The sequence below is a fragment of the Chinchilla lanigera genome, unplaced genomic scaffold (assembly GCF_000276665.1).
Source record: "Chinchilla lanigera isolate Chin_1 unplaced genomic scaffold, ChiLan1.0 scaffold00036, whole genome shotgun sequence".
Classification (NCBI taxonomy): Eukaryota; Metazoa; Chordata; class Mammalia; order Rodentia; family Chinchillidae; genus Chinchilla; species Chinchilla lanigera.
The window spans coordinates 11467401-11480030 of record NW_004955437.1 but is presented as its reverse complement, the minus strand read 5'-3'; the positions used below and the strand labels follow the sequence as shown (position 1 = coordinate 11480030).

The 12630-nt window shown below is 43.6% G+C and overlaps 1 protein-coding gene across 1 annotated transcript in view; it reads left to right on the top strand.

The window, feature by feature from the left end:
• Positions 1–12630, top strand: part of LOC102006164 (24-hydroxycholesterol 7-alpha-hydroxylase) — a 52489-nt gene that overhangs the window by 17238 nt on the left and 22621 nt on the right. Inside the window, exons 7-8 of the mRNA XM_005389856.2 lie at positions 29–119; positions 12213–12346. Of these exons, the coding sequence (XP_005389913.1) occupies positions 29–119; positions 12213–12346 (225 nt within the window). The remainder of the gene's footprint in view (positions 1–28; positions 120–12212; positions 12347–12630) is intronic.

The window sequence follows — 12630 nt, the reverse complement described above, 5'->3', positions numbered from 1 at the left end:
TAATTTTGATGTTGTTTTTCCTTTTAAGATTACCTTTTGGACCCTCGCGTTCATCCTGTCCCACGCCGATGTCCACAAGACTATCATGGAAGGCATCTCTTCTGTCCTGGGCGGAACAGGTACCAAACCTGAGTCACTTTACCGCACTGAGAGCACATCCAAGTGTCCATGCTCCTCACATAGATTTATTTGTGTGCTGTTTGGGTCTTGAGTGTTCCCAAGGCTCCTGTTTTAATGTCTCTGTCCCCAGGGTGGCACTGTGTGGCAGTGGTAGAGGCTTTAGTGGTGACCTAGTGGTCACTGAGAGCTGGCTGGGGGGACCTGGGCTCTTACTCTTCCCCTCCTGCTTCCCGCCCTGTGGTGAACAGCTTGTGCTGCCACATGTTCCCCCGTTGTCCTCTGCACGCCCTCAGAGCATGAAAGCGGCGGGGCTGCCCAGTCTTGAGCTGGAACCCCCAGTATTGTGAACCCAAGTAAATGTGTCTATACTTTATAAGTTAATTTTCTCAGATAATTTTGTTACAGAAACAGAAAGTTGGCTAATATAATCCCAAAGCTAAATACCTGTACTGTACTTTAACAGAAATTCAACATAATTCAAAGTTCAACATAATTATTTTGTATGTTTCATTCTATTAACCTAGAATCTTAGAAACCAGGTAGAACCCCAGAATTCAGTTGTGGTCAAGTTCTTGAGAGGTCCTGTGGTCCAAAATTCTTACTTTCTAAATGACAAAGTAGGAACACAAGCAACTGTAACTTGCCTAGGTTTCCTCCAGTAGCCTAGTCCCTTGCCTCAGTTGGTCTACAAGGCCATGGTTTTGGAGTTCAGGATTTTCCCAATTTAAAATAACATGGTCATCTATTACGTAGCAGTACCAGTGGGGTGTGGAGTTCAGGTCAAGTTCACCGCCAAAGGGTTATAAGAAACAAATTCTTGCAGTTGTTGGAGACTGGTGGATTTAGGGACTGCAGGTAGTGATTACTGTGTTGAATTTTTTAGTTGAGATTCATCACCTGTCTAAACAAGCAGAGATAAGTCCAAATAAAGAGAGCTCAGCTTCCTGACCTATGTGCAGAGGAAAATGTTATAGAAATCTATCAAACTGTATGTGTGGCTGTAAAAATAATAAGTGATATGGTTTTCTTGGAACAAACAATATGTAATATTAGTGCCAAATGTATGAAGCCACAGCCAGCTATCTGTCCTATGAGAGCTGCAGGTCATTTACACCCTATTCAGATTTCCAGGCTGGGAGAGGAGGTGACCCATCCCGTTGATTCACTGTCTCACTGCTGTGCACCGCTGCTAATCTTCTGTATTGATTCTCAACATTTTTCTCTCAGTTCCTTTTCCAGAGTGTTCCATTAGAGAGTTATTCAGGCATTTGGATTATCTCTTTTCCTCTTCAGAAACTGCTGAAGTAAAAGGTCTTAAAGTTGGGTCGACATCTCTCCAAAAATCACAAGCCAAACTTTCGGAACCAATGCACAGACTTTACACAGTAGCGGTGTTTTTATACTGAGATTTAGTCTGCATTTTCTCTATCTACTGTTGTCCCATTTAGGCAATATCTTCTCCCCTGTATTTATTATAAATTGGACCATGTCCTTTATTCCTTGAAAACAGCATCATAATTGTGAAGCAGACTCCATTTTATCGGCTAATCAGTAGAAAACTTGAAAATCTCTCTTTTAGTATAAAGAGTACTACTGGTGTATAGCATGAGACATCCCTTCCAGAGAGGAAAATCTCACACGGTTACGTGGCATTGTGGCGCTGGACTTCTTTTCAAGAGACAGCATGGGATTGGGATGTTGGTGCACACGCGGATGGTGGGCAGGGTGGGGATGCCAGCTGTTGCTGTCCTTATCTCCGACACTAATAATCTGTGCTGAGCCAGGCTGCATCCTCATGTCCCTAGCCTCTCCTATCACTGTCTCTTTTGGACTCAGTCTGCCATGAATGTTATGCTGAAGCAGCCGGCAGAGCCTGCTTCCAAGCAGTTATTGCCTAGGGCTTTCAGAAGGAATGTGTGTCTCTGATGTTTAAGTTTTTTCCTGGATCCTTCTGATGCCGGGAAGCTATATCCACCTCTGGAAAAATTACAAGAATGGGAGCTAAAAGCTCAGAAATGACTGCAGCGCTTGGAAGTATCTGGGATGGGGGGCCTACCAGGACCCTGCTATGGTCCCAAAGCCCGGTGCCATCTTGGTTTCCAGGCTTATCCTCTGCTCTCCCCCAGTGTGAACTCCTAAAGGTTAGCATTCAGAAAGCTTCAATTAATTGTCCTTTTTCCACTCTTAGGAAAATCATTTTATTCCATAACTATTTTAGGTGCCCAATAAATTCCTATTGTATGTCTTTGGGTGACATAAATCCAGAGTCCTCCTACTATGTATAAGAGGACTTAGGTGTTCACTGATATTCCCACTTTGGGTCCTGTGGCCCCTGCTCCCTGGACGACCCCACCAGAGCAGAATGAGCCACACTGGGAAAAGCCCAGTCCCTCGTAGCGTGTCCCTTGCGGAGTCTCCTCAGCCATGCGACCTGGCTTGCTGGCTATTATTTTATTGTCTCTTCTCTGTCCTCTCCTGTCTCTGCTTCTCAATGCTGGTATCTTCCCACTGCCTTTGAGAAGAGAGGGGAATAGAAGTTTGGAGAAGGAAAAGATCATCAGGGTCTTTGAGTTTTATTTTCTAGTTGTCAAAGATCAGTTTCACAATGTTCCTTTTTAAAATTAAAACAATCATAAAAGTTTTATTGCTTTGCCCATCGGGGAGACAGCAAGTAAATCTTTCTCTCACTAAAAAGTCCCACAAATCGCTAACCAGCCCTTTCTTACTCCCTGTAAATGACTACAGTGGGTCATTCTACATACGGAACCTTTGGTGAATCTATAATATACTTCAGGACATCTGTATCCACTGTTATTCCCCTTACGTGAGATGTGCTAATCCTTTCCTGTGAAAATGGGTTTCGTCGGAGGAGAAAGCAGCTGTTTTATAAATATAAAAGAGCATTTCTGAAGCCAAGTGGATGCGCTTCAAAATGGAATTCTTGAGGATTATTTATATTTATTTTTTAAATTCCTGAGATGAAAGGAGGAAGATAAGATTCTTTGAAGCTGCCTTCAGAATACTGTAAATTCTTATTTACTGTCTCTCTTTAGCTTTGTTTCTGTTCTCTAAAAACTGAAGTTTTTAGGGGTTATCTTGAGGTAGTTGGTTGAGACAATAAGCCAGAGAACTAAATAGCTTCCTGCCTTTATCTTCAGACTGCTGGTGATGTCCTTGCTTCATTATTTTTATATGGAAGTCATAGAAATACTGTATTTTTTTCAAAGCCATCACATAGTTTTTGAAATGACAGTCCAAAGTAAACACTAACTTCTTTTACTTGATTTTATTTTTAAAGACATTGTTACTGTAGAATTCAGAAAGCAGATCGCCTAGCCACATTTTGGTAGAATCATTGCTGAAGGTTATCCCATCAGTGGGCTTGTTTTTCAGAGGGCATCCCGTGCGTTTTTACCTGGGATTCACTTGCCCTTGTGTGTACTGTGGCCCTTTGCACACACCTGAGCGTTGTGGATTTTAAGCAAGCTGTGCTGTGAATCTGAAAAGAGGACCTGACAACACGAAGGCAAACAGAGCTGAGGATGTGAACTTTCACAAGTAAAGAAAAGAGCGGAGGACCGTGTGGGAATGCGCTGGTCGACGTTAGAGGGATTCTCCACTGTCTTTCGTTGCCTTGCCACGTCCTCAGTGCTGGCACAGGCACCTGCCTTTCCTTTGGGGGCAGACATGGTCTGCTGCTGGCTCTGCTGGGCAAGGTCTGGAAAGGTCTGAATGACTCAGCAAAGGCCTCCCATCCCCTTCTTTTCTGTCCAAACATAGATCATTTCCCCAGAGTTATTAGTTAAGTCTTTGTATTGTGCTATTCCAGGACTATAGAAACAAATTTTCCATGTTTTTATTTATTTACCATGTATGTATGTGTCTCTGTGTATAAGGAAAAAGGCTTGAATTATTAAGAAAACGAAGTGGACATCTGTCAAAGGGCTTCCTTTAGTGATTTTATTTGATTCCTTTTTTAAAAGCCTAATAAATCATATTTGCATGATTAATTTTGGAATTTGTCCATTTTCTGTTTTCCACCCATCCTTTTGGGCATAGTCGAGATCCTAGCCCCAGCAGGAGGGATGGGGGGATGGACTCCACTGACGCTTGGGTCCTCGCCTGCAGAACTAACAGCAGAACCATTGATGTCAGGGGTTTGTTTGCATCCTTGTGTCCATGGTGCTTCCCAGCAGTGGCTGTGTCTGTCTCTTCCCCTCCCCTCGTGGGAGAGCAGCGTGCATCTTAGCAAATCCAGGCCCTCAGTGTAGGCAGACCTAGGTTTGAGAGCTGCCCGACACTTTGAGCCTGCCTTCTTGGATGGATTGACCTCTCCGAGGCTGGATTAGTTGGCAGGTGGTCATGAAGAAAGAGTGAAAGGTTCCCAGATGTCTATGAGATTTGATGGCCTGTACATGAGCTTGTTCTCTTCCAGGCTCCCTCAGCACCCGGTTGGGCTCACACATAACAGGTGTGCAGCAAATTGATGTTAAGCGAATCAGTGACTGAGTAACAAGAGTCTATTATGTAACCTTCACATGCAATAGATAGTTGCTGTGTTATACCATTATGACTATTTAGTCTCAAAACTGCACAGAATATTTTAGAAACTTCTTTTGCTGTTTCTGAATACAGGAATCATCCTTTCTTTTATTTGGTTTCAGATATCCTAAGGTTTGATTTTAATGCATTTATGCCAAGAGTTAAACAGATGGTTTCTAAATTTAACCCCAAATCACCCATAGTCGCTTTTGTGGTCATCTCCTACTGTGGTCCTTCTGATGATTACCTTGGCGTTCTTCCAAGCGGCGCCTTCTAATTTTAGAGTCACCAAGCTGGAAGAACAGACCGCAGCTGTGCACTGGGATATGCACTGTGTGGGAACAGGTCATTTTTAAGCGTCCTAACAACAAAGGTCTTTTGTCCAAAGATGCTTGAAAACGTACTAAATTTCCTTGTTGTTCGCTTGGTTCCAGAAGACTATACCGTTTGTTCCCCATCACACTGGGCTTTAAGAAATTAAAAATATTCGATCAAAGCATTATTTTTCAAGTGTAGTATCTTCCATGCATTTACAGGTCAGAGTTTTAAGTATTTACAACTAAAAACAAGCTTTTGTTTCTGTATTGTGTAATACAATGTAAAATATATGTTTATCATTCAGCTAGTCTAAAAATAAAATACAATACAAAATAAAAATATTTCTCAATGAGATCAAACTGCACCATTACTGCAGTACAAAATTTTTTTCATGGCCATCATGAGGCCTGTCTTAGACAAACGAGGTAGGTCACTTAGAAACTCAGATTTGATTTCCATTGTAAACCCCTGCCTTCAGTTACCACCTATCCCTGGCCAAGTAGAAAAGTATGTCTTTTCTGTATCCTATGGCTGTTAAAAACACAGAAGGAATGTTTGGTGAATCTATCCAGTGTAGGTGCTCTAAAATCAGTTTTGAGAGAAAAACAATGAGATCCAGAATCTGAATTATAGGTTACTACTAACTTATTGGTAATGTCCATTTGTCAAGTGTCCTAGCTTGCTGGGACTTCGTTTTCAAGAGGATGATGAAATTGGGCTGAGTCCCCTCTCAGATTTCTAGGAATCCCTGGAGGCAGAAATGGGAGAAGCTGTAGGACATGGAGGCTTCTGGTATCCTCGGGACCCCTACCCACTGCATTTGCTGTTTCTCAGTGTCTGCTGTCTTTCCCCTTTGGCAAAACCTGACTCCTTCTGCATGGCATTATGTCATGGCTGTCACCCACAGCTTCACTTTCCCCAACTGTTAGAGTATACTAATACCTAACTTTATTAAAATACTAAACACATGAGGCAAGGAAAGGGAAAAATCACGTTGGCTTCAGAAACGAGTTAAAAGTCCCATCACCATTCATCCCCAGAGCATCTTCACTTCACTTCTGCCAGGTTACCAGTCACCTGCCATGGAGCTTGGCCCCTCTGTCACAATCTCCACACACATCTTCCTCACCTTGCACACTCTCAGCCCTGTGGGCCTTCATCTCCGTCTCACGCTGCTCACTCAGGGGTTCTACCACAGGGCTGTATCACAACGTAGGCCGGTAGGTGCTGCCTGCCTGCCTGCCTGTGGCCTCCCTCCCTCCCTTTGTCTAGTACATTCTAAGTGAATTTATCTCCCCACTCAACTCTAAGTTGGCGTCTAGTATTTGTTATCCTATGTTTAAATATTTACAGAGGTTGTCCCTCCTCATATATTGCCTACATGCTCTTAGTCTATTTAGAATCTTTAAATAACACCGCACAGATTTAATTCATTCGGTTATGAAAAGTGGCTGCCCTATAACTATATTCTGAGAGCAGTCCGTATTATCAGACTCACTCCCCAGTCCAACCCATTTTCCAACAGAGAAGACTCCTCTGGCCCTTTTCAGTGGGAATGACCATGCTGCTGTGTGTTGCTGTCACACACTCTCTGCTTTTGAGTTCTGGTTCTGCAATAGCAGACACAGCAGCAGATGGGTGGTCTGCGTGCAGGGCTGGGTGGTCAGAAGGTGATGGAGATCTATCTGCTCTCAGGACTCCCCTCCTGTGGCCACTCCACTTTGCTTTCAAACGCTCTTCCCTCTGCGCCCTGTGTTATCTAGCTGCCCCTTTTTATCAAATACCCAAGAGATGTTTGTACCTCAGGGGAAATGCAGCAGATTAAAACTCAGGAAGGCTGAGAGGCAAAAAATTGTACTACACAGTAGGGAAGAGGCAGTCGGATATGTGGAAGGGAAGAAGAGTAAGACTATGGTGTTTTATTGGATAGGTTCATCTTAAGCTGGGCATGGTGGTGCACTTGGGCACAGGGAAGGCCGAGGCAGGAGGATCACCGTGAGTTCAAGGCCAGCCTGAACTGCATAGCAAGACCCTGTCTCAAAAGAAAAAAAGAAAGATAGGTCCATTTTAGGAAAGAGTGATTACAGAAGTTGAGTATCTGGAAATGAATTTTCTTAGCATTTTTTTCCCATGTGCCCTCTTGGGGTATGACTATAATTTGAAGTCCACTTAGTAATGCATCTTAAACAAAGATACTTCTTCCCCTGAGAAGTGGTCTGTATTTTCCTTGTAAAATAACCATGGTATTCAAATGCCATGCAAGACATTATATTGTTGACTTGGTCATAAAAATGGTAAGAGCAGTGAAGACCACACCAGCTTTGGAATATTATGAAATTCACATGCTGAAATACAGCCTGGACTTCGGGTAAGAAAAGGCACAACGTAGAGCAAAGCAATAGCTTGAGCCCTTCATCCCCGTAAGACAAGGGCAAGCTTTTGCTGTATAATCCCAGATAGTAAACATTTTAGGCTTTATGGAGTATGACGTCTCTATAGCTTCTTCTTAACACTGCCAGAATAGCATAGAAACAGTCATAGACCACGTACAAACCAGCGGTGCTGCTGTTTCTGCTGGCAAACAGTTATTTACACAGTGAGACAGTGCGGTGGAACTGGAGTGCTGGCCATACTCGCCACCCCATGCCCTCGGCCGTGTCTCATGTGGGGAAGAACAAGGCTAGAATGCACAGGAGTCCATAAAAGCTCAGCCAGTGCCCCAGGGGGCACCTTGCCACGCCTGCTCTGGTGAAAACGGCACCTTTGCAGCTGCGAAATGATAGCATTTGGCTCCATTACTGAAGTCTTGGCTAACTCAGCGTTCCTTCAGAGTTGATCATCCTATTTTCTAATTCTGTGGTGCTTAATAAGAAATAAAAGCCCTTGTATGTTCATACTAATAAAAGCTAGTGGCTTTCAGGGTCAATACATGCTCTCAGGATTTCTGATTTCATCATGAGTTTTACCCACTACATACATATTTTTTTAAATAATAATTTTATAGCTGCTACTAAGAACTGCCAGAAGCCTAGAACATTTGATAACTATAATCAGGCTGATGGAGGGGAAAGAAACTCCCAACCTGAAAAATGTCTGGGGTGAGTTTGTGTTCTCTAAAATCAAAGAATGAATTTTAGGAACATGGAAGTTAAAAGTAGAATATATTTACTGAGAGAAAGAAAGCTTCTGTCTGAGAGAGGGACAGACAGGGGCCCAAGTGGGTTGCCAAGGGTTGCCCTGCCTTTCTAAGGATTTTATAGAACAAAGCCACGAGGTGACATGGGTCCAAGGTGGGGAAAAATGGGAAATCACAAGGCAGGTATGAGGTAGGACAAAACTATGGTCAACCAATAAGATTACAAGTATAATTGTTCAGATATAATCTATTAAATCGGGATCAAATGGGGAAGCCAGGCATGTAGGAAGCAGGCATGAACACAGAACAGGGGCCTGTAGGGGGTTGGGTTAGTGGCTCTTCCAGGCTTTTTCAAGGCGATTGGTACCTGTTTAAAATATCAATCCCTGATGTCCATCCCTAGGGATGTATGTGGGTGCATTTGTTTAACCTTTTGTCTGGAGGTCCGGTCCACAGCGGAAAGTATCTGTCTCTCCCACAGTTGCAAGGTATCTTGTCTTCCATACTGGCTCCTTTGAGGGGCGGGCCATCTGACTGCCTATAATATTTCTATCTAACTCAGCTGGCTACAAGGCTAATCTGCTTTTACACTCACACTGTGTTCCTTGCAGTGTGCTTCTCGGACCTGCAGGATCCAAGTCACAGGGAACTTGGACCACGCAGGCCCGGTGCAAGAGAAGCACTGATCTGCTATATACCTTTTTACTACTCGCTTTTTTATTTTAAAATGTTCAGCTGAGTATGTTTGTACCCCTGTAATCCTGGCACTCTGGGAGGCTGATGCAGGAGGATCACAAGCTTCAGCAGCTTCGGATATTCCTCAGTGCAAAGGCCCTACATTCAGTTCCCAGTACTATTGGATTAATAATATCCCCCTGTTATTGCAGACTGATCAGACCCACAGTCTCCCACACGGGTGGATGGTGAAGGCTTAAATAAATGAGACAAATGAAATGATTTCAGAGCTCTGGGAGGTTCTAAACACTTTCACAGAATTTGAGATTTTCTGGGGTTTAAGACCAAGAACTTCTCTAGGCAGCCCATATTTATTATGTTATCAAACAAAGGAGGGGAATCCTGAAGAAAACGCAGGAATCTGGGCAGGACTTGGGAATCCCTTTAAGGACTTCTTCAAGTAGTATATCATGTTAATTTAGGAGAACTGTCATCCCCAGGAAGGCCTTCACCACAGGAGTGAGGTGCTTGCAGCTACAGTCTTTATCTAGCTAATTGAGGTTGGAGCCAGGTGTCATTAGCCATGATCTTGTCTCGTCCTTTGAGGCACCAAGGCTTCACCTGCCATTACAGGCTTCTATCTCCTGACAAGGAGTCAGTGCCTAGTCTCCTGCAGTGCCTAGGTCTTGGGCGAACTTATAAGTAAACGTGAAAAGCCACCTGCTTAATATAAACCCTGCTCAGGGCCACTTTGTAGTGGTCTCCATCACAGTCCCACAAAAAATAAACAACTCACATTCTCCTTCAGAAATCTCTTTCCGGTTTGATTTCCTTATGTTTCCTCTGATGCCCTTACACAAACTACAGATGTTTTCATTGGTCTTAGTTGACTTGGTCATCTTAGACATTCTTCCATTCATTCATCCATTTATCCATTTAATAAAAATGTATGGCGCACCCTCCCCGCACGTAGCAGACTCAGTGTTAGGTACTGGAGCCCAAATATAAGCAGTAAGCCAAATTAATTAATATAATACTAAGAAGTATAAGGAGATAAAGTGCTGTGATAGTGATCAGGGAGATGTTGGCCAAGGTGGTCAGGGAAGAGGTGTTTTAGCTCAGGCCTGAAGGGTAGGAGGGAGCCAAGTTTTCAAAGAACTGGGAAAGGCAGAGGAATGGCTGACGTGATGGGTTACAGCTACTGAGTTTTTGCCACTTGCCAGTTATTGTGAGCATGTATGTGTCTCTGCCTTTTTAATCCTGACAGCAACCTTACAGGGCAGACACGTTCAATATTCCCATTTTTTAGGTGAGCTAACGGCATAAGGTGGAGAGATTGGGTAAATTGCAGGTTGTCTTGTCTCCACGATTGAGTGTGGGGTAAGGTTAAAGGGAGAGGTAGACTTTACTCAGCAAAGTAATTTGGATTTATGCTGAGGGGGGGCATTGATTTTTCCATACCATGCATTCCTACAGGTCTCATCAGGATGGCCAGGGTATCCAAGAATATAACCCTGTTCCAATACCAGCTCCCTAGAGTTAGATCCCCAGGCTAAGGGCTGTGCCCACAGTACTGCCCAGGGCCACCCTTCCCCCTCGCTCAGCATCTGCCCACCTCCTGTTGGCCCCATGTTGCTGTAGCAGAATGCCAAGGCAGGGGAAGTCCAAAAGAGAAGAGATTTATTTGCCTCTTGACTATGAGGAGGAGGAGGTCAAATAGCAGAGCACATCTGGCCAGAGTCCCCTGGCTACATCATGATGTGGCAGGGAAGTGAAAAACTGGGTGCAGAAAAGACCATTCACATGGGGAGGGCACATTCTGCAGTAGCTCTTCTCTAAGTTGCTGACCCTCTCCCTTTGGGAGAGAGATCATGACCCGGTCACCTGTCACCAAAAGTCACTTCACCTTTCAGTACAGCACATTGCTGACCCAGCTTCAGGGACACGGACCTTGGGGAATAAACCACACCTGCACCACAGCAGAGTGAGTGAAACAGCTCCTCAGACAGGGTCTCTAGTGAGTGAGGGACTCAGCCGTCCATTGTGTAGGTTTCAGGAATGGCCGGGGATGTAGCTTGGGTAGAGCACTTCGCTAGCATGCCTGAGGGCCTAGATTCAGTCTGCAATACTGCAGGATGAGAAGAGAGGGAGAGCAGTGGTGAGAGGAAGGATCAAAGGACAGAAGCGGGGATGTTCTGAGGGGAAAAGAAACTACCATCTGTGGAATAAGAGTACATCAGGAAGATATGGTTTCTATAGAATCACTACATTCATTTGGTGAATGTACGATAATGATAAACACTTCCTTGTATTAAGCCTTTACCAAATGCTGGGAACTACTCTAAGGGTACATGTCATCCCTAAGTCTACAGAATATAGCCTCCAAATTTCTCATTTAAACACTGTCTAAAGAACATCCTTACCCTTGCTTTAGTTAGACTCTGTCATGTATGAAGGTGAAGATCTCCTGAGGGTTAAATTTCTTGCCTCCTGCAGTGCTTAGCACTTTGTTCTCCGCTAAATACAAGCAGTAAGGCCAAGTAATGGTCTCTGTTCCATGTGCCAAAGTCTCGGTCACTTCAAATACACATTTTCTAATTCCAGCCATGGCTTTTCTAAGTTATTTTTCTGAATTAGCTTAGAAGATATAGGAATAGTTCAGGAAAAGTATAAAATGAAATTTGTAGTGCCACTGTGTTTTCATGATACATCAAGATGGTTTTCAGTGGATAATGATGTTTTTGGTTCTTAGCAACTGTTTGTAGATCAGGCCCCACAGGTGTAAAGACACACGCTATGTGTTGTGACATACCATCACCTCAGCTGTCTAATCAGGCTGAAAGGCAGGGATCATACTCTGGACAGCACAAGACTGACCTGGGTTCTCTTTCAGGTGCCCTCAGGTTAAATACTGAGGTGTGCATGTCACCTTAGGGAAGTTCCGTGCACCTCTCAAGGGACACACGTCATTCCAGTGGAGTTCCCTGTGCCCTGCCCTCCCTATCCTGTTCCTCTTTGCAGGCTTCTGAAATGAATAATTTAAAAGGAAAAATGAGCCAGGGGGGAGAACACAGAGGAAGATCGCTGGGTGGCTTTCTCACTGAAAGACTTCGTGCTTTCAGTGCCAGTCTTACCCTTTCCCACTGCTTTCTCCTTTCATGGAAGGAGAACCTGGACAACAAGGATGAGAGAAGGAAATGGAACACCTTCCTGACAGGGATTTTCTTCATCTGATAGCCATGGGTCTGAGAATCAAAGTCAAATGTGCATTTATCATGTCACAGAAAAAGGCCAAAAAAGAAAACCACAAGTAGCACTTTCTTGGCAGCCAGAGGCAGTACTGAGCCTCAGTAATGAGTGCGTGGGACCGCAGGATGTCATCTTCCGGTCTCTTAGTCCATCCTTCTCTTTCTCTTGCCAGGTGAAGAGAAGATCACAGTATCAGAGGATATGTTGAAGAAACTCTTGCTAATTAAATGGTGTATTTTGGAAGCCATTCGTTTAAGAGCCCCAGGTGTCATAACTAGGAAAGTAGTGAAGCCAGTGAAAATTTTGGTAAGCATTGGTTTTGTTTTAAAATAATCATCCTTCTAGGAAAAAAAAGTACATATTTGCTCATTTATTTTATTTTTTAGATTGACATATGACTTATGAAGTTTCCACTTATATTTAACTGAACGAAAATTACATATACAGTGGAACTTTGGTTTACAGACTCTTTTGTTTGTGAGCAATTCAGTTCATGAACAGAAGCATTTGGCAAAATTTTGTTTTTGTTTCAAACTCTCCATGCAGTGATGAGTGTGGCCTTAGCCATCTTTCCCACATGAACACAAATG